The sequence below is a fragment of the Ambystoma mexicanum genome, chromosome 11 (assembly GCF_040938575.1).
Source record: "Ambystoma mexicanum isolate Mex_15411 chromosome 11, UKY_AmexF1_1, whole genome shotgun sequence".
Taxonomy (NCBI): Eukaryota; Metazoa; Chordata; class Amphibia; order Caudata; family Ambystomatidae; genus Ambystoma; species Ambystoma mexicanum.
Window position 1 is genome coordinate 1,027,274,516 of NC_090934.1, and position 27,351 is coordinate 1,027,301,866.

Genomic DNA, 27,351 nt, shown 5'->3' on the forward strand with positions numbered 1-27,351 from the left:
CGTAGAACCACCTTATCCTTGTGAACTGTTACGAAGGGGTCTAGAACAGAAAGAGCCTGTAGTTCACTTACTCTCCTAATGGTGGTGATAGCTATTAGGAAAGCAGTCTTAAGAGTGAGGTCCTTAAGAGTTGCCTTGTGCATGGGTTCAAAGGGAGAGTCCACGAGTCTAGAAAGTACCACATTGAAGTCCCATCCGGGAGCTGGGTTAGCTATCGGAGGGTGTATCCTCTTTACCCTCTCCATGAAGGCTTTGATAACTGGTATCTTCCACCACGACACTTTAAGTTGGGAAGTGGTGTATGCAGAAAGTGCCGCTAGGTGGACTTTAACCCTTTAAGTGCCAAGGGCGAGGTATCTCGTCCTTGGAAGTGCACACGCAGAGCCAAGGACGAGATAGCTCGTCCTTTTCGGCACCTTGTTTTGAGCGATCCCTGCAAAGCAGGGATCGCTCAAAACTGTAATCCAACCCCCGGGCTATGTGAGGGGGAGGTCCCCCCTCACTGCCCGGGGGTTGGATTTCCTTCAGTTTCACGCCGACATGCGTGACACACGTCGGCGTGAAACGGAAAGCAATTCCACCGCAGCAGCCATTTTCGGCTGCTGCGTTGGAGAGAGAAGGTGAGTGCCCTTCTTGTTCCGCCTCGATCTCCGGCTGTATTTCAAGCCGGAGATCGAGGCGGGTATCGTTGGAAAGGGGAGATCTTCCCCTTTCCAACGGTACCCATTGTGTGACTTTGCTGCCCGCGGATCGGGCGCAGGGCGCCTCGATCCGCGGGCAGCAACGTCACGGATCAAACGAAGATCCTTTTGTGACACGTGGGGGCAGGGGGGCTGCTTACTAGGTAAGCGGCCCCCTTCCCCCGTGGCCCCAAAGCATGGGGCCACAGCGCCAGGGACCCCTGGGGGCAGATGATCACTGCCCCCAGGGGTGGGAAAAAAAAAAAAAAAAGTCGAGGGAAGGAGGGTGGTGGGTGGGGGGTGGGGGTTTTGGGCCCTGGGGCCGACTGGGCCACCAGGGATTGACCTAAAAGTGGTGTCCCTGGAAAGGGGACTTTCTCCCCTTTCCAGGGACACCACTCATATGCCGCATTGCTGGTCACGGATCAGCGCAGAGCGCTGATCCGTGACCAGCAACCCACTGAACCACCATGGATCTGTTTGTGAGTTGGGGGGGAGGGGGGCTGCTTCAGGTAAGCAGCCCTCTCCCCCCCCGGCCCCCAAAGCATGGGGACACATGAAAATGAACCCTGGGGGTAGATGGCTGACCATCTGCCCCCAGGGAAATATATAAAAGAAAAAAAAAAGTAATAATCCGAGGGATGGGGGGAGGTAGGAGGGGGTTTGGGGTCCTGGGGCCCACTAGGCCACCAGGGATTGAGCAGAAAGTGGTTTCCCTGGAAAGGGGACTTTCTCCCCTTTCCAAGGACACCACATATGAGGCATTGCTGGTCACGGATCGGCGCAGAGCGCTCGATCCGTGACCAGCAACCCACTAGACCACCATGGATCTCTTTGTGAAGTGGGGGGGGCTGCTTCAAGTAAGCAGCCCTCTCCCCCCTCCCGACCCCAAAGCATGGGGGCACGTGCATGTGAACCCTGGGGCAGATGGCTGACCATCTGCCCCAAGGGAATGTAAAATAAAAAATAAAAATGAAATTATGGGAAACAGGGTTGGGGGAAGGGGTGGGGGCCACTAGCCACCATGGATTTTTTACTGAATGAAAGGGGGGGTGTCCCTCCATGGGGGGGGTGCCCCCCAACCGAAGTAGAAAGGGGGCACCCCTTGTAACCCTCCCTGGGGGCAGATATCTGCTCCTAGGAAGGGGTATCTGACCCCAGGGAGGGATGCATGAGGTGAGGCCCCCCCTATCTGCGCCCAGGGAGGGTTGCATGAGGTGGGGCCCTCCATTTGGGGTGGGGGGGTTGAGGGCCACCCCCCGTTGCGGTACATCATGCGCTGCCAATTTAGGGTGGCCCTCAGCCCCCCCCTAAAAAGCAGCCTGTGATTTTGTATATTTTTTTTTGTTTACCCAACTTGGCTTGGTGCAGATGGGCCCATTAGTGTGGCTATCTGCCCCCAGGGTGCCCAAACCCTACTGCCCCATCTATTGGGGGTCCAGCCCCACCTTTTGGGGTGGCCCTCTCCCCCCTCACCCCAAATGGAGGTGGGGTGTACCTCACGCAGCCGTTTGGAGGAGGCCCAGGGAGGCCTGCATGAGGTGTGTCCCCCAGCCATTCGGGGTGGGGTGGGGGGGCACCCCAAAAGCTGGGGCAGGACCCCCAATAGATGGGTAAGTAAGGTTTGGGCACCCTGGGGGCAGATAGCCACACTAATGGGCCCATCTGCACCAAGCCAAGTTGGGTAAACAAAAAAAAATATACAAAAACACAGGCTGCTTTTTAGGGGGGGCTGAGGGCCACCCTAAATTGGCAGCGCATGATGTACCGCAACGGGGGGTGGCCCTCAACCCCCCCCCACCCAAATGGAGGGCCCCACCTCATGCAACCCTCCCTGGGGGCAGATATCTGCTCCTAGGAAGGGGCATCTGACCCCAGGGAGGGATGCATGAGGTGAGGCCCCCCCTATCTGCGCCCAGGGAGGGTTGCATGAGGTGGGGCCCTCCATTTGGGGTGGGGGGGGTTGAGGGCCACCCCCCGTTGCGGTACATCATGCGCTGCCAATTTAGGGTGGCCCTCAGCCCCCGCAAAAAAGCAGCCTGTGGTTTTGTAATTTTTTTTTTGTTTACCCAACTGTGCTTGGTGCAGATGGCCACATTAGTGTGGCTATCTGCCCCCAGGGTGCCCAAACCCTACTGCCCCATCTATTGGGGGTCCCGCCCCACCTTTTGGGGTGGCCCTTTCCCCCCTCACCCCAAATGGAGGTGGGGTGTACCTCACGCAGCCGTTTGGAGGAGGCCCAGGGAGGCCTGCATGAGGTGTGTCCCCCAGCCATTCGGGGTGGGGTGGGGGGGCACCCCAAAAGCTGGGGCAGGACCCCCAATAGATGGGGCAGTAAGGTTTGGGCACCCTGGGGGCAGATAGCCACACTAATGGGCCCATCTGCACCAAGCCAAGTTGGGTAAACAAAAAAAAATATACAAAAACACAGGCTGCTTTTTAGGGGGGGCTGAGGGCCACCCTAAATTGGCAGCGCATGATGTACCGCAACGGGGGGTGGCCCTCAACCCCCCACCACCCCAAATGGAGGGCCCCACCTCATGCAACCCTCCCTGGGGGCAGATATCTGCTCCTAGGAAGGGGCATCTGACCTCAGGGAGGGATGCATGAGGTGAGGACCCCCCCTATCTGCGCCCAGGGAGGGTTGCATGAGGTGGGGCCCTCCATTTGGGGTGGGGGGGGTTGAGGGCCACCCCCCGTTGCGGTACATCATGCGCTGCCAATTTAGGGTGGCCCTCAGCCCCCCCTAAAAAGCAGCCTGTGGTTTTGTATATTTTTTTTGTTTACCCAACTTTGCTTGGTGCAGATGGCCACATTAGTGTAGCTATCTGCCCCCAGGGTGCCCAAACCCTACTGCCCCATCTATTGGGGGTCCCGCCCCACCTTTTGGGGTGGCCCTCTCCCCCCTCACCCCAAATGGAGGTGGGGTGTACCTCACGCAGCCGTTTGGAGGAGGCCCAGGGAGGCCTGCATGAGGTGTGTCCCCCAGCCATTTGGGGTGAGGGGGGAGAGGGCCCCCAAAAATGGTGGGGCAGGACCCCCAATAGATGGGGCAGTAGGGTTTGGGCACCCCGGCGCCAGATTGGCACACCAATGTGACCCTCTGCACCAAGGGGAGTTGGGTTACCAAAGGAAAAAAATGAAAATGGTGGAACGCTTTTTAGGGGGGGCGGTGGGGCACCCCAAAGGGTCAGGGAATTTTCTAATGGGATGAGGCGTTGACCCCCTCCCCCCCCATCCGCAATGGAGTGGGTGCCAAGTCATGCAGCCCTTCCTGGGACCAGATATCTGCTCTCCTAGGAACGGACACCTGAGCCCAGGGAGGAGTGCAGGACAACCCCCCCCGCCCCCCATCTGCCCCCGGGGAGGGCTACATTTTGCTGGTGTGACCGTAGGTAACACATGTTCTTTGTTTTGTTTACAGCTTTTTCTACCCGAGCAGCTGCAACGTTATGTGAGTACTGTTTTTTATTATTCTATGGTTAGGGCCCACTGTCAGTGGGGTGGGTGAGACTGGGGCTGGATTGTTGTTGGTGGTGTGGGTGGGAATGGCCCGTCTGGGCAGATCACCTCCAACTGTCCTGGAGTTGCGGCTGGGCTGCATTACAGCTTTTCCCTTCGGGGAGGTATTGGCACACTGCCGAGACTCCTTGGTGGGGAGAAGCTGTAACGCAGGGCAGCCAGAGCTCCAGCAAAGTCGGCGGTAATATCCCTGGCCTTGGGCACCCTTCTCCCATGTGGGTCTTTGCTGGTGGTTCTGGGTATTACATTCTGGGCCGATTTGCGTAAGGCAGACCTCTGTGGATTCCCACGGGTGTCCTCTTTTGGGAAATGCATGGGGTTCCCTGTTTCCCTTGCTGGCTGCGACACCCTAGGCCCAAATCTGTAGGTTGCCCACATGAACAAAATGGGCAGTGGCGAATGGCTTGGGGTTCCCAGTCGGTTACCCTTTTCCTTTTGCGCCCCCGGTAGGTGCACCCACACATGTGAGGTACCGTTTTCATCGGGACACGTGTGGGGACACGGGAAGGTATGCCACGTGTTGTTGGCGGTGTGTTTCGGTGGGTGGCCAGAGCGAAATGTCTGAGAATTGTCTTCATTTCCGGCCAATTTCAGAGACATTTCCCCGTGTCCACTCACCGAAACACGTCGCCAACAGCAGATGTCATACCTTCTTGTGTTCCCACAGGTGTCCCGACGAAAAAGGTACCTCGCATGTGTGGGTGCACCTACCGGGGGCGCAAAAGGAAAAGGGTAACCTGCTGGTAACCCCAAGCCTTTCACCACAGCACAATTTGTTCATGTGGGGAACCTACAGATTTGGGCCTAGGGTGTCCAAGCCAGCAAGGAAAACGGGGAACCCCACGCATTTCCCAAAAGAGGACACCCGTGGGAAAGCACAGAGGTCTGATTTGCGCGAAGCGGGCCAGAATTTATTACCCAGAACCCCAGAGAAAGTGAACATTGTGTTTTTTCCCCACCAAATATCACACTTTGTCGGGGATTGTGGCTAAGAAAAACTGGGGCAATTTGCGCAAGGCAGACCTCTGTGGATTCCCACGGGTGTCCTCTTTTGGGAAATGCATGGGGTTCCCAGTTTCCCTTGCTGGCTGCGACACCCTAGGCCCAAATCTGTAGGTTGCCCACATGAACAAAATGGGCAGTGGCGAATGGCTTGGGGTTCCCAGTCGGTTACCTTTTTCCTTTTGTGCCCCCGGTAGGTGCACCCACACATGTGAGGTACCGTTTTCATCGGGACACGTGTGGGGACACGGGAAGGTAGGCCACGTGTTGTTGGCGGTGTGTTTCGGTGGGTGGCCAGAGCGAAATGTCTGAGAATTGTCTTCATTTCCGGCCAATTTCAGAGACATTTCCCTGTGTCCACTCACCGAAACACATCGCCAACAGCAGATGTCATACCTTCTCGTGTTCCCACAGGTGTCCCGATGAAAACGGTACCTCACATGCGTGGGTGCACCTACCTGGCCGGCAAGGGGCAAGCCGAAAACGCAAGCAACCCCCAGTCTGTTTGCAGAGGGGAATCTCAGCCATTCTGCCGACCGGCACAACATACAGATATGGGCCTCGGGTGTCCAAGCCACCAAGGAAAACAGGGAGCCCCATGCATTTCCGAAAAGAGGACACCCGTGGGAATCCGCAGAGGTGTGATTTGCGCACATCGCCCCAGATTTTTTTTACCCATACACCCCTGCAAAGTCCGAAATGTGGGGGAAAAAACGCTTTTTCCGCACATTTCGCTCAACGCACCCATCGAAACACGCCCCCAACAACACATGGCCTACCGTCCCGCGTTCCCACAGGTGTCCCGATGAAAACGGTACCTCACATGCGTGGGTGCACCTACCTGGCCGGCAAGGGGCAAGCCGAAAACGCAAGCAACCCCCAGTCTGTTTGCAGAGGGGAATCTCAGCCATTCTGCCGACCGGCACAACATACAGATATGGGCCTCGGGTATCCAAGCCACCAAGGAAAACAGGGAGCCCCATGCATTTCCGAAAAGAGGACACCCGTGGGAATCCGCAGAGGTGTGATTTGCGCACATCGCCCCAGATTTTTTTACCCAGACACCCCCGCAAAGTTTTCGGACTTTGCAGGGGTGTCTGGGTAAAAAAACCTGGGGCGATGTGCGCAAATCATACCTCTGCGGATTCCCACGGGTGTCCTCTTTTCGGAAATGCATGGGGCTCCCTGTTTTCCTTGGTGGCTTGGACACCCGAGGCCCATATCTGTATGATGTGAGAGTGTGACATTTCTGGTGTGAAAACAGACTTGGGGTTACTTGTGTTTTAGGCTTTCCCCTTGGCGGCCAGGTAGGTGCACCCACACATGTGAGGTACCGTTTTCATCGGGACACCTGTGGGAACGCGGGACGGTAGGCCATGTGTTGTTGGGGGCGTGTTTCGATGGGTGAGTCGAGCGAAATGTGAGGAAAATGCGTATTTTTTCCCACATTTCGGACTTTGCGGGGGTGTCTGGGTAATAAATTCTGGGGCGATTTGGGCATATCATACCTCTGCGGATTCCCACGGGTGTCCTCTTTTCGGAAATGCATGGGGCTCTCTGTTTTCCTCGGTGGCTTGGACACCCGAGGCCCATATCTGTATGATGTGAGAGTGTGACATTTCCGGTGTGAAAACAGACTTGGGGTTACTTGTGTTTTAGGCTTTCCCCTTGGCGGCCAGGTAGGTGCACCCACACATGTGAGGTACCGTTTTCATCGGGACACCTGTGGGAACGCGGGACGGTAGGCCATGTGTTGTGTTTGTGTGGTTTTCATAACGTTTTGACCCATTTGCTGGAGCCCTATGTCTCACAACCCTTTCATTTCCCAAATGTGACCTACATTTAGTCGCTGCTTTAGCCACCATACACTTTTGTAACCTGCACAAGTCACCTACCCTTGAAAAGGTCTGCCTGTGCTCTTTCAAAAAATGTATGGCTGCCGTTCCTCACCACATTGGTTTTCCCAATTTACACATGCTAAGTGCGTCTGGTCAGGCCGTGAGCGTAAAACTCCTGTGTACCATGGCTCAGTGTTTGGCTTGTGGTATTGCTTGTTTTGTACAAACACTACAAAAATGGTATGCTCTCCTAACTGCAAGAGTCGGGGGAATGTAGCGGAGCATTGCTTTTCTCAAATTCCATTGCCGTACCAAGCCAACCATGTCCAACACATCTTTTTTTTCAGTCATTTTCCCGCTTTTCCCCCATTCGATGGCAGTTTCCCCTACCTATTTGTTGCCTGACCTATACCAATCACCCCTTCCTAAACTTGGAATTTTGTCTACTTTTCAGAAATATATGCCTTTCTGTCCTCCAATTTGGCTTTCCTGCCCTTTTCTTCCATTCCGTCCATGCATGTCCAATTGGCAAAAATGGCAAAAATCGCCTACCTCTCACAAAACGGTTGATATCCCCATCAAAATAATTTTTTTCCATTTCCACTCAACCTGTTCCTGAAAGCCAACACATTGGGGAACTCAGCACAGCAAACCATTTGTTCCTAGCTCTTACAAGGAAAAAACCACAGGCTTCTTTGTACATCATTTTATTGGCATTTTTTGAAAAAACCCAAAATCTTCGCACATTTTCCTTATTTTCTCTCACCCCCCTACAGCAACCTGGGATTCCTGGGTGGCGTTACGACCGCCTACATGTGGGAAAAAAAGGAGCCAAATTTGGCCGAGATATCTCATGTAACGAAAAAGTTACAAGCCATTGAATGGCCACATACCAAAATCACCAAAAAAGGCTCTGGCACTGGGGAGAAATACCCATGGCACTTAAAGGGTTAATGGAATTGAACACTAGACCTGAATCCAGTAAATGGGTCAAGTACAGAACAATGTTCGTGGGAGAGCAGTCAACCGGGTTGATGCTCTTACCTCTACACCAGATGACAAATCGTTTCCACTTGCTAGAATAGCAGTGGCAAGTATTAGGTTTTCTGGCTTCCCTGAGGATGTCCATACATCTCTGCGGGAGTTTTAGATGTCCAAATTCTATGATCTCAGGAGCCAGGCTGCTAAGTTCATGGTCTGAGGGCATGGATGCAGTGTCCTGCCCTTGTCCTGTGACAGCATGTTGTACGGGCAGGGAAGTCTCACTGGGGGAGATAGGGACATCTCCATCAAGTGAGCGAACCATGGCTGCCGGGCCCACATTGCGGCCACTAGTATCATGGTAGCCTGTTCCTGGTGCATCTTGTGCACCACCTTGTTGAGAAGGGGAGTCGGGGGAAAGGCGTAAACAAATTTCCCTGACCATAGAATCGACAGACCGTTCCCCTTGGACTGGTTTTGGGGGTACTTGGAGGCGTAACTTTGGCATTGTGAGTTCTCCAGTGTTGCGAACAGGTCTATTTCCGGGAATCCCCATTGCGTGAAGACGTCTAAGACGATGTCTTTGTGCAATTGCCATTCGTACTCTTCGGGCAGGGGGAAGTCTTTGCTGAGTTCGTCTGCTAGCAGATTGAGTTCCCCTGGTACGTGTTGTGACAGTAGGAACATGTTGTGTTTGAGAGCCCACTTCCATATATTCTGTGACAGCTTGGACAGTCCTGGAGAGTGGGTTCCCCCCTGCTTGTTGATGTAGTACATGGCTGTGGTGCTGACTTCCCTTGTAGGTGTTCCTGGAAGGCTTTTAGTGCTTTGAACACCGCTAGTAGCTCCAGAAGGTTTATATGCTTGGATGCTACGTTCGGAGTCCAGACTCCGGGAGCAGTTTGATGGGATAGGTGAGCCCCCCATCCTGTGAGGGATGCGTCCGTGGTTAGAGTGGCCTCCACCGCAGGGGTGGCAAAGGGTTTCCCTATTACCAGGTTTTCCTTTGTCCACCACCGTAGCGAGAGAACCAAGGCCTGCGAGACCACCACTAGATCGTCCCATTGTCCGCTGGCCTGACACCACTGGCTGTTGAGCCACTCTTGCATTGGGCGCATGCGCAGGCGCGCGTGAGGTACCAAATAAATACACAATGCCATCATACCTAGCAAACGCATCGCTTTGCGCACCGTCACCTCTCGACCTGCCACATATTGGGGGATCTGAAACAGCATGTTTTGGACCCTCTTGTTGGAGGGGAAGACGAGGCCGTCCTTTGTTCGAATTAGAGCCCCTAGGAATTGTTTGACTTGGCTTGGGTCTAAGCTGGACTTCTTTTCGTTGATGGAGAAGCCCAGTTGGAACAAAAGGTTTACAGTGTTTTGGGTGTTTGAGAAGCATGTCTCGTAAGAATCCCCTGTTATGAGCCAGTCGTCGAGGTAAGGGTATACTGGGATGGATAACCTGCGCAGGTGTGCCGCTGCCAGTACCTTCGTGAATACCCTTGGTGCAGATGCTATGCCGAAGGGTAGCACTCTGAACTGGTAGTGTTTGCCCTCTATCATGAACCTGAGGTATTTTCTGTGCGCTGGCAACATTAAAATATGAAAGTATGCATCTTTCATGTCCAGTGTTGTCATGTAATCTCCCTGTAATAGCAGTGGGATCACTTCCTGTAAGGTCATCATACGAAACTTCTGGGGTTTGACAAACTTGTTCGCTAGTCGCAGATCTAATACAGTGCTCATGGTTAGATCCTTTTTGGGTACAAGGAAGCACACTGAATAAATATCTTCCATTACCTGAGATAGAGGCACTGTCACGCTCACCTGATTCCCACGGAGGCGCAGGTCTGGCTTTGAGTGCTGATGCTTCTTCAATGGTGAAGCGCAGGACTCTGATGATGGACAGGAAGGGCCCCTCTACTCTGGCTTTTCTGGCTCTCAGGAATATTCCCCTGTGCGTGAAAAGGGAGTATTACCTACTGACGGAATAATGCTCAAGCCTCCCACTCCCTTCCAAGATTCCCCGTGAAGTCTCACCTTAGGGTCTGGAAGGATGAGTTCTCCATCCTGCTTCTGATGCAGGGGCACGTTGAAACCCAGTTACTTCACTGGATTGAGGTTTGATGGGAGTTCAAAATAAGCTTGACTATTCAGGTGAGGCGCTGTAAGAGTTCTGTTGCAAGTTCAAAGTTCAAGCTTAATAATAATGTTCATTGTCTTATTGCAGCAAGCGCTAATGCTTATGTCTTTTTCCCCTTAGGGGCCGGGGTTCGGAATGCCGGAGATATGGCGCCGACCCGAAGTGTAAGTTCTGGATGAGCGTTCAGGTAATGGTCTTTGCATTCGCTCATTCAATGTTTGTCTTTTTTCCCCATGGGGGCCGGGGTCCAGAATGCCAGGAAGCGGCAGGACCCGAAAAGAAATGGGAATGACCCAACAGGTAAGTCTTAGAAGGAAACTGAGCTTTTCCCATTTCCCTTCCTTCTCTCACCTTGTTTTCTTGTCTTTTCTCTCTAGGCTCTGGGAAGTGGGTGCGGATCCGGATGATCGCTGCTGAAGATGGAGGCGCCCAGGAAAGGTGAGTGAAATGAAGCGCTGCAGCGATCGAAGCGAAATGCTTTTAAAATGATGTCTTCCCTTTCAGGATCGTCGGTGTGATGTCTCCGTGATGCAGCTTTAGCAGGTAAGGTCTTCTTTCTCCCCAATTCTCTCTTATCTCCCTTTGCAGGCGACCCAGGATGCTGACAGGCGTGGCTGGAGTCCAGATGCAGGAGCTGACACGGTGAGCGTCCAGCTGCGAGGAGCAGAACAACGCGAAGCGTGAGTTGCTGAATGGGCGTGGTTTAAATAGCTTTGGAAGAAGTTCCAGGCATGTATCCTTCCACCGATCAGGTATGTATCCTTCCCCGACCACACCCAGGTGGAAAGTAGTCCCACAGGTAAAGTAGTTCCATTCAGGCCACAAGAGGGCCTGGATGTAGCAGCATGGTCTGCATCAGGTAAGTGCACATTAAAACACTTGAACACATGTCTAGCTTTATGAGCCAGGCGCCTAAGGCGCCAGGACAGGGGTCCAACATGAGCCTGGCGCCTAAGGCGCCAGGACTGTGTCCACAGGTCCCCAGCTTGGGCCCGCTGGCACTTCCCTGGGGGGAAGGAACAAGTTACTTACCTGTAACTTGTTCTCCAGCATGGGTCTGGCATGGATTCACATGCTCATGAATATTCCCCGTCGTCAGGCTGGGAATCCTCGGTAAAGAAAAAACCAGTATCAGTTTCGTTTCTGATCTGTCTTTCGTAGTAATAACCAATCACTGGTCTCTGCGTCATACTGACCACAGCCAATGACTGCCCTCTACCTAAGCACCGCCTCTGGCAGCCATCTTCAGATTTGGAAGCACGTGAAGTGGCAGTATGACCAAGTGAAGAGCCGCAGAGGGGTAGGCGGGAGGGTTCGCATGTGAATCCATGCCAGACCCATGCTGGAGAACAAGTTACAGGTAAGTAACTTGTTCCTTCTCCAGCATGGGGTCTGGCATGGATTCACATGCTCATGAATAAAGAATACATAGCAGTACACACATGCACAACCACGGGAGGTGGCAAAGGCTCAACATTAAGCATTACATCAAACTCAACATTAAGCATCTTACCTCCTCACCAGTCTCACCTCAGGCGAACAGGTTGCGCAGCACTGCTTGGCCGACCCTGGACTCCTCCCTGGAATCCCGATCGACGCAGTAGAACTTCGTGAAGGTGTGCGTCGACCTCCACGTAGCAGCCCTGCATATGTCCAGCAGGGGCACACCAGAAAGGAACGCCGTGGTAGCTGCGATCGCTCTGGTGGAATGGGCTCTCGGACGGCCGGGCAGCGGTCGGTTTGCCAACCGATGACAGTACATGATACAGCCGGAGAGCCATCTGGAAATGGAAGCCTTCGAGAGAGCCTTCCCCTGATTGACAGGTCCAAAGTTCACAAAGAGTTGTGACGTCTTCCGAAAACACTTTGTGCGGTCCACGTAGAACTTCAGCGCTCTAACCACATCCAGCGAGTGCAAAGTCCTCTCAGCCGGCGACGAAGGCGACGGGAAGAACACAGGCAACACCAAGGGTTCGTTGAGATGGAAGTCCGACGGTACCTTGGGCATGAAGGAGGGGTGCGTCCTGAGCACTACCCTCGTGTCGTGAAAAGTCAAGTACGGGGCCTTGCAGGAAAGGGCCTGGATCTCTCCCACCCGTCGTGCGGAGGTGATGGCCACAGGAAACGCTGTCTTCCACGACAGAAACTTCAACGGGGCCGAGTGCAGAGGCTCGAACGGAGGTCCCATGAGCTTGGTCAGCACCACGTTGAGCTCCCACGCCGGGGCCGGAGCCTTCACCGGCGGGAACGATCTGAACAGTCCCTTCATGAACTCTTTCACCAGACGATGAGACCACAAGGACGTCCGTCCCGTGGTTCTGGTGTATCGGGAGATCGCAGCAAGATGAATCTTGATGGACGCGTGTGCCAGTCCAGCTTTGGCCAGCGTCAGCAGGTAAGGCAGAACTTGGGGAGCCGTAATCCGTAGAGGGTTAATCTTCTGTGCGTGGCACCAGACAGAGAACCTCTTCCATTTGTGTCCGTAGCATTTAAGAGTCGAGGACGCCCTGGCCTTTGCAAGAACCTCTCTGCAGTCGGCCGGTATGTCGTATCCTCCAAACTCTAGCGCTGCAGGAGCCAGGCCTGCAAGTTCAGCGATTTCGGGTCGTGGTGGAGGATGGCGCCTCCTTCCCTGGAGAGCAGATCCGCGTCCACCGGCAGCTTGATTGGCGGGGACGCTGACAAGTCCAGAAGGTCCGGGAACCATATCTGCCTCGGCCACGCAGGTGCGACGAGGATCATCCTGCACCGTGACCTCTTGAGTTGGTTGACGAGCCGGATTAGCAGTGGCAAAGGAGGGAACGCGTAGAGGAACAGGCCCTCCCAGGGGAACGAGAAAGCATCGCCCATGCTCCTCGCCTGGGGAAACCTGCTGGCGAACCTCCGGCACTTGGAGTTCGTCGCCGTCGCGAACAGGTCGATCTGGGGTGTGCCCCACCGTCGGAAGAGGCGATCCACCAGATCCTGCCGTAGTTCCCACTCGTGGCACGAGCGCAGCTCCCTGCTGAGTGAGTTGGCGATGGTGTTTTTTATCCCTGCCAGATGAAACGGCACCAGAAACATCCCCTGGGCGACTGCCCAATGCCACAGGTCCTGCGCCTCCTTGGACAGTGCTGGGGACCTGGTTCCGCCCTGTTTTCTGATGTAAAACATGGTGGTGGTGGTGTTGTCGGTGAAGATCCTCACCACCTTGCCCTTGAGGGACGGAAGGAAGGACCTGAGGGCCCAAAACACTGCACGGAGCTCCAGGACGTTGATATGTAAGGATTTCTCTGTCGGGAGCCAAAGGCCCCTTGCGTGCAGATTTTCGGTGTGCGCTCCCCACCCTTCCAGGGAGGCATCCGTGGTCACTGTCTCCTGGTGGTCTGGGGTCTGGAAGTCCATGCTCGCCGTCAGATGCGCGCGGGTGCCCCACCACCGGATCGCTCGTCGGAAACTCTCGTCGAGTGTGATCCTTTCCTCGAAGTTGCCCGTCGGTTGGATCCAGCGCGCGTCCAGGAACTCCTGCAACGGGCGCATCCGGAGCCTGCACATGGGAATGAGGTAGATGCAGGAAGACATCATTCCGAGGAGGGACTTGATGGACCTCACCTTGGCCGCGTCGGCCACCAACATCCGCTGTACCTTGCCCAGGATGGTCCTGGTCCTCTCCTCCGACGGGGAGGCCCGAAGGGACATTGTGTTGAGCCTCGCTCCCAGAAACAGAGTGTCTTGCGCGGGTACCAGGTGGGATTTGGCGTAGTTCACGGAGAATCCCAGGTCCGTGAGAAGTTGGACGGTCCTTGCCGTGTGGACCACGGCGAGCTCCCTTGTCTTGGCTCGGATGAGCCAGTCGTCCAGGTAGGGATAGACGTGGATCCCTTCGCGGCGCAGCTGAGCCGCCACCGGTGCGAGGTACTTGGTGAATACCCTGGGTGCCGACCATAGACCGAAGGGGAGGGCTTTGAACTGGTAATGCCGCCCTTGGACCACAAACCTGAGGAATTTTCGGTGCCCCTTCAAGATGGGAATATGGAAGTAGGCATCCTCCAAATCCAACGACGACAGGAAGTCTCCTTCCTCCAGCTGACCTAGGACGTGCTGGAGGGTGACCATCCGGAACTTTTGCGCCTTGATGAACTTGTTCAGACGTCGCAAGTCCAGGATGGGGCGCCATCCCCCCGTCTTCTTCTTCACGAGGAAGTATCTCGAGTAGACTCCGGAGCCCCGCAGCCTCTTTGGGACGAGTTCGATGGCGCCCTTCTTGAGCATCGCTTTCACCTCCAGGAGGAGTTGAGGGACGTGAAGTTCTTTCCTGGCCACGGGGGGGCCGCGCGGACACTTTCCTTGAAACTCGAGCGCGTGCCCCCGGGCCAAGGCGTCCAGCACCCAACGGTCGGTGGAGAGGGACTCCCACACGCTGACGAAGCTCGCCAGCCGGCCTCCCACCGGGGTGCTTCGGTGGGGGCCCGACCCCCCGGCCGGTTCAATCCTGCTTCGACGAGGCTTTAGCGCCTTGTCCTTGGCGACGACGGCGGGGTCCGCCAGGCTTGCCTCGTCCTCTGTAGGCCTCCTGAGATGACGAGCGGGCCGCTTGACGGTAGGAGGAGAAACCGCCGCCGGAACCTTTGGAGGCGCCCTTGCCTCCGCTGCTCCGAAAGGGCGTCCGTCGTTGTTGCAGAACTCCAAGGGCCCGGGCCGTCTCGGGGTGTCCGCTTTAATAGCCTGAAGGGAATCGTCCACCGTTTTCCCAAACAGGTTGTTCCCGTCGAAGGGCATGTCCAGGACTCTGGTCTGAACGTCTTGACGGAAGTCCGTAGCCTTGAGCCATCCACGCCGCCTAAGGCAAACGCCGTTGCCTAACTGGCGGAACCCAGTGTCGGCGATGTCCGTCGCAACGGTAATGGCGTGGTCCGAAGCCACCTCACCTTCCTGCAGGATCTCCAGGGCCTCCGCCCTCTTGTCGTCCGGCAAGAAGTCCAGCAGGGGAGCCAGTTTGTACCAGAGCTCCCTGTCGTATCGGGCCACGATAGCCAAGGCGTTGGCAGCTTTAATCGTCGTCGCTGCAGACGAGATGACTCTGCGTCCCATAGCGTCCAATTTCTTTCCCTCGCCGTCCGGTGGGGAAGTCGAAGTGGAGGCCGCACCCCCCCCCCGCTTTCTTCCTGGCCGCCGTGGAGACGACGGAGTCCGGGGTAGGCTGCGCCCGGAGGCACAGGGGGGCCGTGTCCGGGACCCGGTACTTTTTCTCGTACCGGTCTCTTCTAGCTGGCGTCGTGGACGGGTTCTTGAGGAGGGTGAGGCCCTCATCCCAAATGTCGTCCAATAGAGGCAATGCGAGGACCGTCTTCCTCTTGGCCTCGCGCCGCTGATAAAGGAAACCTTCCTTCTTCTCCTCAGGGCAGAGTTGGAAAAGCTCGGATGCCCTGGCGATCATTGAGTGGAACGATCCAATCTCGTCGGGCGGAGAAGCCCTGGTGGGAGGCGACGACGGTAAATCCTCGTCGTATACCTCGTCGTCCGTACCCGTCGCTGCCGTGTCAGTCCCCGTATCATCCCCTCGGGTGGACGGGGAGGAGGGCTGGGAGGGGCGCGACGGCTGAAAAGGAGGTGGAGGGTGGATCCTTCTTTTCTTGGTAGGGGGAACACCAGAAGGTCCCGGTTCTGGGTCCCCCGACGGGAGAGGTTCCGTCGGCAACGGTAGTCTCGTCCTTATCTCAGAGCATAAGGACTGTATAGCCAACAAAATGGCCGCCGAGTTGTCTCGCGGCGCTGGCAGAGGGGAATCCGACGGGCGATCAGGGGCCCCGTCGGTACCCTCGACGATGTCGTCGTCACCTGCGTCGGGATCCATCCCGACGGGCCGGTCTTCTTCCACGCCGAAGCCGTGGCTTAAGACCTCGACCACCTCCTCCTCCGAGGTTGGGGCCGAATCTACGACGACGCCCTGCCCCCCCCTTTTTCTTCCCCACGGGGGATTTCACGGGGGTCCTATCGATGGGCACAAAAGAGGACTCCCTCCGAGGTGGCAGGGAGACTCTGAGCCCCGAGGTCGCCACCACTGGTGTAGCCTCCACAGGCTGAGCCAGGGCCGCCGCGACAGTTTCGATAGAGGGCTTGGCCGGATGGATTAAGGCCTTCACCACCTTAGGTGCGCTCACCGCCTTATCCTTGAGGGGGGGGGGGGGACACTGCCTCGCTCCCCCTCCGCCTTCGAGCTCGACCGGGGCCTCTCCAGGAGCTTCGCCGGGTGCTCGGCCTTCCTCTTACCCGACCCAGAGCGTTGGCTCGTGGTTGATGGTGCCGGGGAGGGTGCGCCCTGCCTGGCGCCCGTAGAGCCCGACCGTTCGGCGCTCCCGGTGCCAGCGGACTCGCGGTGCTTGGCCTTATGTTGGACCCCCGTCGCCGGGGCGTCCTCAAAGGTCTTAGAAGACCGCTCGGATTTCTTCCTCTTCTTCTCGCCGGACGGGCTCTTCCCTTCTAGCCAGTTGGCGAGACGTTGATGGCGGTCCTTCATGGTCCGCTCCGACATGTTGCCGCAAAACGCACAGTCCTTCTCCACGTGCGTCTTGTCCTCATGTAGGCAGTAAAGACAAAAAGAGTGTTCGTCCTCCTTGAAGACGTTCTGTAGCTGGCATCCAGGGCAGACCCTGAACAGCTTTCCGGGCGTCGAGCCTCCCTTCCCCTGGGCCATAGCCGGGCCTGAGAAACTTCTGGAGTCCTCCAAAAGCGTAGCTCGACGAAATCTTCACCCTTGAGGGGCACAGACGAATCCGAAACGGGTCCCCGTTGATCGGATGGAAAGTCGGTGGAGCTTGAGGCTCTTTTGACCGAAAAAAAAAACGAAGTTTTTTGAGAAAAAACGTGAAAAAAATAGCACTAACGCTCAAGAGCAAAAGCACGAGGATCCCAACACAGTAGAGGGCAGTCATTGGCTGTGGTCAGTATGACGCAGAGACCAGTGATTGGTTATTACTATGAAAGACAGATCAGAAACAAAACTGATACTGGTTTTTTCTTTACCGAGGATTCCCAGCCTGACGACGGGGAATATTCATGAGCATGTGAATCCATGCCAGACCCCATGCTGGAGAATGATGCCTGCCTCTGGGGTTGCTGGGTCGGACCTGGCTCCTTGGAGGTAGGCATCATGACAGGCACGACCTCTATGGCTCCTTTTTCCAGCAGTTGGTCCACTTCTTGGAGAAGGATGGCGAGGTGTTCTGGTGTCATGCGGCGTCCCCTCGGGGGTCTGTGTGTTGGGGAACTGTAGAACTCTATACAGTAGCCGCGGGCTACGGTGGAAAGTACCCAGCGGTCTGATGTTATTCCCTCCCATGCTGGAAGAAAGGATGTTAACCGGCCCGCAACCGGCGTTGCATGGGAGGGGACGCGAATCTTGGCGTCACTTGGTGGTTTTGTTGGCTTGGGAGCCTCTGGGCTTGGAACCCTGGCCTCTTCCCTTGCCACGACGTTGACCCCTCTGATTGTACTGGCCGCTATTACTCTGGTAGTTGCTGGCAGAGTACTGTTGTTGGTTTTGTTGCTGGCGTTGTCCACGAAAAAAGCGCTTATTACTAAATCCCTTCCTATTAGGAGGTTTAGAAATTTGGTCTAAGGTCTTTATAGTATCAAATTCTTTTTTCGCTTTCTCCAGCGCGTCATCCACTGCTCTCCCAAAGAGGTTGGATTCCTCTATGGGTTTATTAATAAGGGATGCTTGTGTTTCCGCCTTAAATCCGGAATTGCGAAGCCAGACGTAACGCTTCAGTAAAATTCCTTGTACCAAAGTGCGGCCAGCCGTCTCTGCTGCATTGAGGGTATTCTTGACAATGCTTTGATTGACCAGAGAACCCTCGTTAACTGTAGCCAGTAAACGAGTCCTTAGGGGTTCGGGAGCTTCTTCGATGTCCTGTCTGAGCTTAGCGCATTGAGCATCGGCGTAGCTTGCGAATAGGGTGTTATTATTGGCGATCCTGGTAGAGAATGCTGCAGAGGTGGTGATTCTCTTGGCTAGGGCATACAGCTTCTTCCCCTCTTTATCTGGGGGTGCCTCGCTAGTAGATAATGGGACTCCTGCCCTTTTTCTGGTGTTGGTCACGACCAGGGAGTCCGGGATTGAGTGACCCTTAATATATAATGGATCTGATTGAGAGGGAGAGAACAGTTTTTCAATCCTCGGATTGACCCCTCTCACCAATGCAGGAGCGGAAAGAGAAGGTGTAATACGTCTCTTAACTGAGGCGAGGATAGGTATAACCTGGCTAGTGGGGGGTTTTTCTTTGATAATCCTCTCCACAAAATCGGTGTCTGGGGGACCGTCTCCAGTTTCGATTTCGAAATGCGCTGCTGCCTTCTTCAGCAGTGCATTGAAGGTGGGTTGATCATCGACAGGCAAAGGGTTCCTGACTGGTGTAGTTTCAGTAGACCTGATGACTATACTGCTACTGCCTGTGTCAGTCGACCTAGCCGGTGACTGCCAGGGATTTTGGTCGCCCTCGCCTGCGTCTTCCTGGAATCCTTCCTCACATAGGTTAGTTTCCTCGTGAAAACCTTCCTCTTCTTGTTGGTCCTCAACATAGGTGAACTCATCTTCCTCTTGGAAGAAGGTGTCTTCCTCAGTGGGATTGTAAGAGTTTATGTCCTCCTGTATGGGGTTATAAAACCTCTGGTATTTAGCCCTTGGACTCTCAAGGGGTGCCTCCTTTGGTCTCTTGGGCGCCCTGTCTTCTGGGATGGACATGAACCTATCTAGTTTGTCCATACAGGTCTGGAACCTTTCAAAGGTCCACTGAGGTCGGCCAGGACGGTCTGGGAAAGAAAAGGGGGTTTCTTCCTCCTGTAATTGTCTGGTTCTGTCCCATAACGTCGAAGAAAGAGAGCCTTCGCCTTCTGAGTAGCCTTCTTGCTGGCTAGGGCCTTCCGACGGCGTTGGGAACTGACCTGATCTGTTTTCCGGCGCCTTGGGCATATCTTTAGCCTTGTGCGCGGTTTTCGGCGTTTCACTCGCCGTACGTCTTTGGCTGTCCTTAGATGCTATGCGCGCGAGGCTTTCGGCGATCATTCTCTCTTCCGAGGGATCGGTCGCCGTCGCGCTATGGAGCGTCGAGCCCTTGCTCGTCGAGTCCTTGGTCGTCGAGTCCTTGTTGGCAACGTGAGCGCTCTTGCGATGCGTGTCGCCGGAAATTTTGGTGTTAGCGCTCTTATCTTTAGAGTGCCCAGTCGCCTGTCGCGGAAGAGGTGGCGGGGAGGGCTGACGACCCTTACGGTCGGTGGAAGACGTCGGTGGGCCCGGCGTCCCCGTTGGCGCTATGGCTGTCTTCGACGAATGTGTGCCTGGGGGTATGTGCTTTGGTGTTTTTCTGTGTGCGTCCTTGTCGCCGGGGTGTTCATCCCCATAAGCTGGGCGTGAGCCGGGCTTGTCGGGGCCCGGGACGGACGACTAGGAGCGTGAACGCTCCTTTGAGAGGTCTACAGCCTCTGTTACGGGGGCCGTGTAGTCACTATCCTCGTCACACTCAGCGGTGGCAGGCGAGGAGTCAGGCCTAGACATAGCGTAGGCCGCCCACCTTTTGACCCTGCGGTCCTTTAGAGTTTTGGGCTTTAGTAATTTGCAGGCCGCACAGCCGTCCTCCTGGTGATCGAGGGGTAAGCAACGGTTGCACCGTTTATGCTTATCCTTACAGGTATATTTACCCTTGCAAAGCGGGCATAACCTAAATGCCGTCCTCTCCATAGCTGAGGGTAATAGGTGTGACTACGACCTCGAAAGAGAGGGAGGGGAAAGAGAAAGGCATTCTTAAAGAAAAGAAAGAAAGACCACAAAGCCCCACTCTCCCTAATGTGTATGGCCGGCGAGGCCAGGCCACGTGTTCGGCAGCGCCGAAGGATCTCCTCCGCTCGTCCTTCCGTCGAAAATCTTGCTCGGCGGAGAAACGGCTCTGCGTCGAGGGAGGGATCTATCGTTATTGGTATTAATAACAAACGACCAAAAGTCGAAGAAACTATTTGGCAATGTCTCTCGAGGAGCTCTGCATAAAGGCGACCAGTAGCTGGGCGGAAAAAACCAATCTGAGGGCCCTCGACGCGTGAGGGATTGTGGGTATAACGCACGTCACTATAGGGATAGTGTTACAGACACGCCTTGTCGACGTCCCCTTTTCGACTACGAAAAACAAAATGCAATACTCCGCAGTGACCACTGGATGTCGGACCTATGCACAGCATGTGATTCTAAGCAGATTAACAAACATCAGAAATATATATATACACACACACACACACACGCACACACACGCACACACACGCACACACGTGTGGCCAGTGACCATCCATCCAACAGCCATGGATAGCCACTGACTGTTTGAATGGTGCAGATGTTTACCATTACCATTGGTGAGCTTGGGCATGCTCCTAGCCCAAATCTTGGATAATAGTGCTGTGCCGCTATTGACAGATCATCATTGGAGCCAAGACCTCTAAGAAGTGCAGACCGCTACTGACCAGAGCATGACCCACAAAGAGGACCAGGATCAACTCCAGTGCAGTCACAGGGAAGCCATGCGCTCCTTTGTCCTGATCTCAAGAAGCCCTCATCATTGCTTCAACACCTGCGCTTTTGGAAGTATCCCTGGATAAACCGGTGGACTGGGCTACCTCACAGCAGCAGCCACCGTTGCAAGTGAATCCTTGGAGGACCATCACCTTGTGTAACAAGATGCCTGCTACTGCATTTTCAGTCTTCTTGCATGAACGCAAACTGTGTTCCTTTGTTCATCCCATGAAGATAGCCTGTCATCGCCTGAATGTGGTGACTCCCATTACAAAACTCCTTCGCTCCTTGGCTGTGTTCTGAGGTGGTTTGCTCTGCAGACGTTATCTTTCCACATTTGAGTGTTGTGAGAAACCTGAATGTGTCTCCCTAGCTAGTCCCTGGGATCTGTCATCCAGGTGGCCAGGACACAGCTATCACTATTGAATCCAGTTCCCGGGGGTGGACCAGTGATGAAGGATCACCTGGATGTGGGGTCCTCGGTGAGATGAGGTATCCACCTTCCTTTTTCACCTTTTCCCCATCCTCTCACGGAGGACATTCCAAACCACTGCCCCCCCTCCTTTCCTAACTAACACTTTCGCACAACACAAAGGACAACAGATTAACACCAGAGCCGTTTACCTGACATGTCCCAATAAAAGGGTCAGGCAGACTCCCCTTTCCCTTCCCCACAGAGTTGAAAGGTGGAGCCAGAGAGCACAGTACGAGCAAGGTGAGTACGGCAGACAGCACAACGAGACGGCTACCACGCGGCAGTTCAAGAGAAGGAGAAAGGCGGCAGGGATCGAGAGGGTGGCGAGTAGAGAAGTGACCTTGCCCTTTTCATCCCACACCCGCAGAACCTTTGTGGAAGAGAGCCTAAGACCACGAATATTAGCAGAAGTGTCTTGCAGCTGATGTCAATGGTACACAGGGCAAGCCTATGCAGATTGGCAGGATCGAGGGAAGCTCCCATGCCCTTGGTTCTGGCCGGACTCCAGAGAAGCCAACAGCTGCAGAAGGGAAACTGGTACCACGTGGGTGCTAATTGAAGAGACTCTGGTTGAGCCCCATATATGAGAAACTACAAATAGCAGAAGTCTGTAGGAGGGCCGGGGAAATGGGTCAAAGTGGTCATACAGAGGGTCAAGCAAAATCCCTGTACAATCGAAAGACTTTGATCTACCAACAGTGGGAGAGAAAGGGAAGTGAATCCCACAGTGAGAGAAAACATTGAGAAACCAATGGAAAATAAATCCTGCAAAAGGAGAGAGGGGCCTGAGCCCGACGAGGGAGATCCAGGGGTGAAGCCATCACCCAAAGTTGATTGATAAAGGAACCAAAATATTTTGGAATACCATTGAGAAGGGTCAACGCCCAGAAGAGGGGGATCTAGGGGTGAACCCATCACTGAGATAACCTTAGAAAATAACTCATTTGTTAAAGGAACTTTTGTTTTGTTGTTTGAACACATTAGGTCCTCGAAGGCAAGAGACTTTCTAGTGAAACAAGACTTGGCCATCGAAATCCCTGATAACTGAAAGCTTGAGGGTTAAAAGCTGAACTGTTATCTCGACCTACAAAGGCCAGAGAGAGTGTCCGGAGAGCTGCCATTGGAACAGTCGTCTTGTCCTGGAGAAGCCCGAGACTGTACTGTGCTTCAAGCTCCCATTTTACCCAGTGTCCAAAACGTAGGGAAGGGAGGCCCAGACTACTGCATCTTGACATATTATTTGAGAACACTTCTTTCTTTTCTTGAGAACTATCCCACACCCCTTATTGTATTAGTTGTGAGGTTTGGCAATAGGTTTCTTAGTATAGGCCCTTTTATTTTGACACCACTAGGACTGCCTTATATTCATTTGAAGGTTGATGCTTGCTCCCATCTTAGATTTAGGTTTAGATTAGGCGTTTTGCCAACCTGCATACAGCATTCATTGTTCAATAAACACCCTTGAAATGACTGATCACTTGTGTCTGTCTTACTTGTCACCATGAGTTCCTCACAATGTTCTACTGGAAGTTGTCTGGAACAGATTCCCAAGTACTGAATCTGACCAAAACTAAAGCCAGCATCGAAAGTGACCTCTGCACCCGGGACCTGTGGGCCTTCATCAACAGGACCAATCACAGAAGAATATTTCCCCAATGGATTATAGAATATCAGCAGTGGTGTCTGGATATGAGAGAGGGCTAGGTTATGCATTGGATTGTGTTCCCATTGTTCTCCATAGGGTTACATGGGCGTAAAGTACTGTCCCCAAAACACTCTTTCCCGACTGTTATTTGGAGGCAAGGTCAAGGATCCCTTTCTATGACTATCCTAAAGACTGGGATTGAGTGAATTTATTGTCCTGAACTTTATTTTTACTTTTTGACTTGTATCAATCATAACCATTGGCCTCACCAATCTCTTAATATGCCTACCTGTGAAGTATCTACCATTTGGAACTGGTGACCATCTTAGTATTGCACTTTATAAGAGGTAGGGAAGCAGTTCTACGATTATCCTTAAGTTTTCTTTCTATTTCTAATGCATCCGAGTACTTTCCTGTGTTTCACTGGTAATTGAATAAAATGCTATTTTTTTACTCCCACGGGTGAATGTATATATTGGTATTATTGTGTTGACGTGACAATATTTGCCTACAGGTTTTACCTGCTTAGTGTGCATTTTAAAGGCCTAATAAACTCTTATATATTTGCATACTTATCTGTGCAACTAGAAGTATTGGTGTTGCTCTATGTGGACAAGTAGCCCTAGACCACTCTCACACCCTTCCTGAGACAAAGCCTTGCCGCTCTGCTACCTTACACAGATTGGGTTTGTCTAAACTCTCAGGGCCAGATTCTCAAAGCATTTTTTGGCAAAAGTGAGGTGAGGCGCTAGCGCCTCAGCTCACTTGCACCAATAAAAGGAGAAGCCCAATTCACAAAGTATATCTGGATGAGCTCATTCAGATGCCCTCCACCCTTCACGCAATAAGGGTACTTTTCAGGGCATTTGAAAGCGCTTTCTTAATTCATAAATGAGAATCGCTTTTAAATGCTCTGGAACAAGAGTCAAACCCCATCGCCTTAAGAAACAGACGCATGGGGGGCGCAAATCAGGACAGCGTAATTTCTGACCCAGTCATGATTTTCTTTTTGAAGCACAACAGTCAGGGGTTAAACCATGGCGGTGACACTAGCATTTCCACCCTCCCTTTTACTTACTAATTTTACTCAAACCGGCCCTTTAACAGTTCTCATAAGCAGACTTCCAGCAAACACATGGTTGCTAGTATCAAATTTCACCATTGTTGGTCAGGAACAGCACACCCCCGACACTAATGTATGGAGGGGGGGATGAGGGGGGGTGGACAGCGCCTCTTTGCACAACTGTCAAGCCCCTCCAGAAATGCTCAGGGTACCTTTATGAGTAAGGTCAACTGAAAGCGCTCAGTTGTGGGTTCTTTGGGCATGAAGACAGTGACCCAGGCTACTTAAGGGAAGTTTATTGGTCTGCAGGTAGTGACCCAAGTAGGTATCAAGACAGTAAGGCACTGTCACATCCACACCTTACAGCTCCAAGATGCAACTGCCACACACAGAATCCCCAGTAGTCACCCTCACACAACATTCTGCAATGACCTAGCTAAATTCCAAAGCACATCACAGCATTCCACAAGCATAGTACTTGCACACCAGAGCAAGACTACTACACACTCCTTTAACTTCTGCTATTTCTTGAGAATCTGGCCCTCAGCATCTTCCCTGTTCACCATACTAGGGTTGCCTCCTAAAATCCCTCCTCCCCTAACCACCACAGCCGATTCTAGAAATCCATTTCAACAGCCGGTCATATGAAGTGTACTGCAGGCCAGTTCTAAAAAGTCTCACTATTCAAGATTAATATTCACTGAATGTGTTGCAGAGAAGTGCTGCTCACGGCAGGCTGCCACAGGGCCGTTGAGATGCAGTCTAGCTCTTCACCAGATATAATCAATGCGAAATGTGATGAAAAACAGTAAGGATATGTACGTGGCAAAAACCCTGCACAGCCTGCGCTTGAACCTGAAACGGTTACACCACTGAGGAATCATGGTTCCCCTTGCTCTAGAATGATCAGGTATTTGGTAGTCTAACATACATAAGCTTACACAGTGGGTAAGGGAGAAAGAAAGTATGGCAAATTAAGGGACATCGCAGAGAAAACAAGGGGACAAACAGACTGGGCAGAAGATAGGAGGCTGGTCGTCCACAATCATAGGGATGTATGCACAACTACGAAAAAAAATGGTTTTGCTGTATGCAGAAATTTGCAGTTCTACTCACACACACGCAAGCATACAAAGTTCTGCCTGGAGAAAATTGTCACATACCACCTAGACACTATATTGTACATTACTATTGTTCATTTAAGCTCCCTACACCATCCTTAGTGTATTGTTAATCATCTGTCCCATGATGTTAGCACCTTACTTGGAAAGAAATGACAAACACGCCTCCGGTTTCACTCCCGTATTGTTGGATAGCATCCTCATCTTCAGTTATCATGACAATGGGAATCTGTTCCATACAGTGATGGTAGTACCATGCTGATGCATTGTAGATGCACCTGTAAAAGAACAGACTGACCTGAACAGGGCCTTAAATCAGAACACAAACATCCTTCACAGTGCAGTCAACCAACAGAGAACCTAAACGATTAAAACAATACAAATGTTAACTTTTTTTCCTTTTTTCTTTCTGCCATACATCAATCAACTCTACAAATAACTTAATACTTCAAATTGCATAACAAATACAAATTAATTTTGTTTTACAGATCATACCAAAGACACCCGCAGAAAGAATATAGAGCATGAAAAAGAAACAACGCATAAAACTGAACAATTTTGGAGAAAACGTGGTTAAACTCGGGCTCCAAAGTTTGCCTTTTTCATGAGGAATTATTTGTGGTTAGAAAAGTCGTACCTTACAGAAAAAATAAATGATCGCCTAGGATACAAGGCACACAGTAATGATTCGAAGAGCTACACCTGGTTATGGCAAAAACCTACTTTTTGCGGCCAAACAAAAAAGTGGCTGCATTATGCCTAAAAAGAGCAGATCGTGGATTCCCACAATAAATGTTAGGGGAAGTTCACTGATAACCAACTTAACTGTACCTGGTCTGCCATTTATCTACGCTTTCACCCTTCTCTCTGGGAAGGTACGAGTACACCTGGAATTCGTTGGCGAAAAGAACACAGTCCTGTCGAGGATCTTTCAGAAGGTTCCTTAGCTTGTTGTACTGTCTGCAGGAAGAAGACAGAAAATACAAAATTACTGTAGTCACGTTTAATCACTAGAAAGTCCTCCCAGTAGAATATCAGCATAGACCAGGTTAGTACAACAAAGTGCAGTTCAGGTTTGCCTGCACTGCCCTGCTCGTGTTTAGGTTCATTCTGCCTGCTTCGCTGACAAGCTCCTTTTAGCTCCATTCAGACCAAGAAAAACATTTACAAGGCGAGGGCAGCAGGCTGATTGTGTGGAGGAAAAGATGGCTGTAGTGCTATGAATCCAAAAGGTCTCTACAAAATAACTTGTACTTCAAAGCCAGGCTCTTAACCCAGACTAATGATTGCCAAGATTGTGTGATAGATTGCAGGTACCCAGAGGGTACAAATACCCAACCACATTAAAAAAGGAATGTGGGAAACAGTACAGAGAAGCAGAGGAAAAGAAGAGGGGAAGCCAGCAAAATAATCAAGGCATGACAGACCAGGTTTTCAATAGCAGTGACACAGCAATCAAACAGGAAGGGATCACCTCTACTACCCGTTCATCAAAATGTACAAAAAGGTAAGAAGCAGGTGCAGCCTCCTTGGGCAACCACACGATCCACCTGAGGATACAAGGGTACTACAACCATAGGTAAAGACTAACTGGCCAAAGGACAGAAATGCAAGACTGACCAGTTCACGCCTGCCATGTACAGAGAACAAACAAATGTCATGAAGTGGCTGAATTAAACAATCAGTAGAGGCTTCAGCCTGACATCGATTAACAAAACGTTTAAGAGCATAGGATCACAAAGATTACTCTGTTACCTCAGGATAGTGGGTATACTAAAAAGAGGAAAGTACCCTGATGAAACCATTCCTAAATGGTATGATGGCCCAACAAAACATGACATAATATATGTGGCCCTACTTAAAACACATGCAGCATCGTTCACACAATTAGGCCCATCTCTCATTATATGCCGCAAAGCGAAGAAACTAAGTACCTCTGAAAGTAACAAAAAATTGTCTTTATATGAAAGACGCACAAGAATCAGAAAGAGCAACACTGCAAGCCCTTCAAGTGAATAGTGACATAATGACTAGTGCACAAGAAATAAAATATTGGAAACCTGAATGCTTCATAAATGGAGCGAAATTGACTTTCTCCCATCAAAAATCGACACAAATGGATATGCTGGAATACAAGTGACTACCGATCATTTCTAGTCCACCCTGTTGGGGTGGAAACTATAGAGTCTAGCAACGTCTTCATCATACAGGAAACTTGATTTACAAAAATGGTTGCCATAGACGGATTCCAGATTATCTCCAGTCATGCAGTTCCCTCTGAAAGGGGACATGCTAGTGACGGCCTGCGATTGGCGCCAAGTCAAATTATATCTTGCCACAGTTTCCAA

General features: G+C 52.4%; 1 protein-coding gene across 4 annotated transcripts in view; it reads right to left on the reverse strand.

The window, feature by feature from the left end:
- Window positions 1-27,351, reverse strand: part of DIS3L (DIS3 like exosome 3'-5' exoribonuclease) — a 1,101,103-nt gene that overhangs the window by 923,297 nt on the left and 150,455 nt on the right. For 3 of the 4 annotated variants that reach the window (XM_069624265.1, XM_069624266.1, XM_069624267.1), the window contains exons 3-4: window positions 25,835-25,963; window positions 25,146-25,281 (exon numbers count right to left, since the gene is read on the reverse strand). In XM_069624265.1, coding sequence (XP_069480366.1) covers window positions 25,146-25,281; window positions 25,835-25,963 — 265 coding nt within the window. Of the gene's footprint in view, window positions 1-25,145; window positions 25,282-25,834; window positions 25,964-27,351 lie in introns of those variants that run through there. The other variant, XM_069624268.1, reaches the window with a different exon arrangement.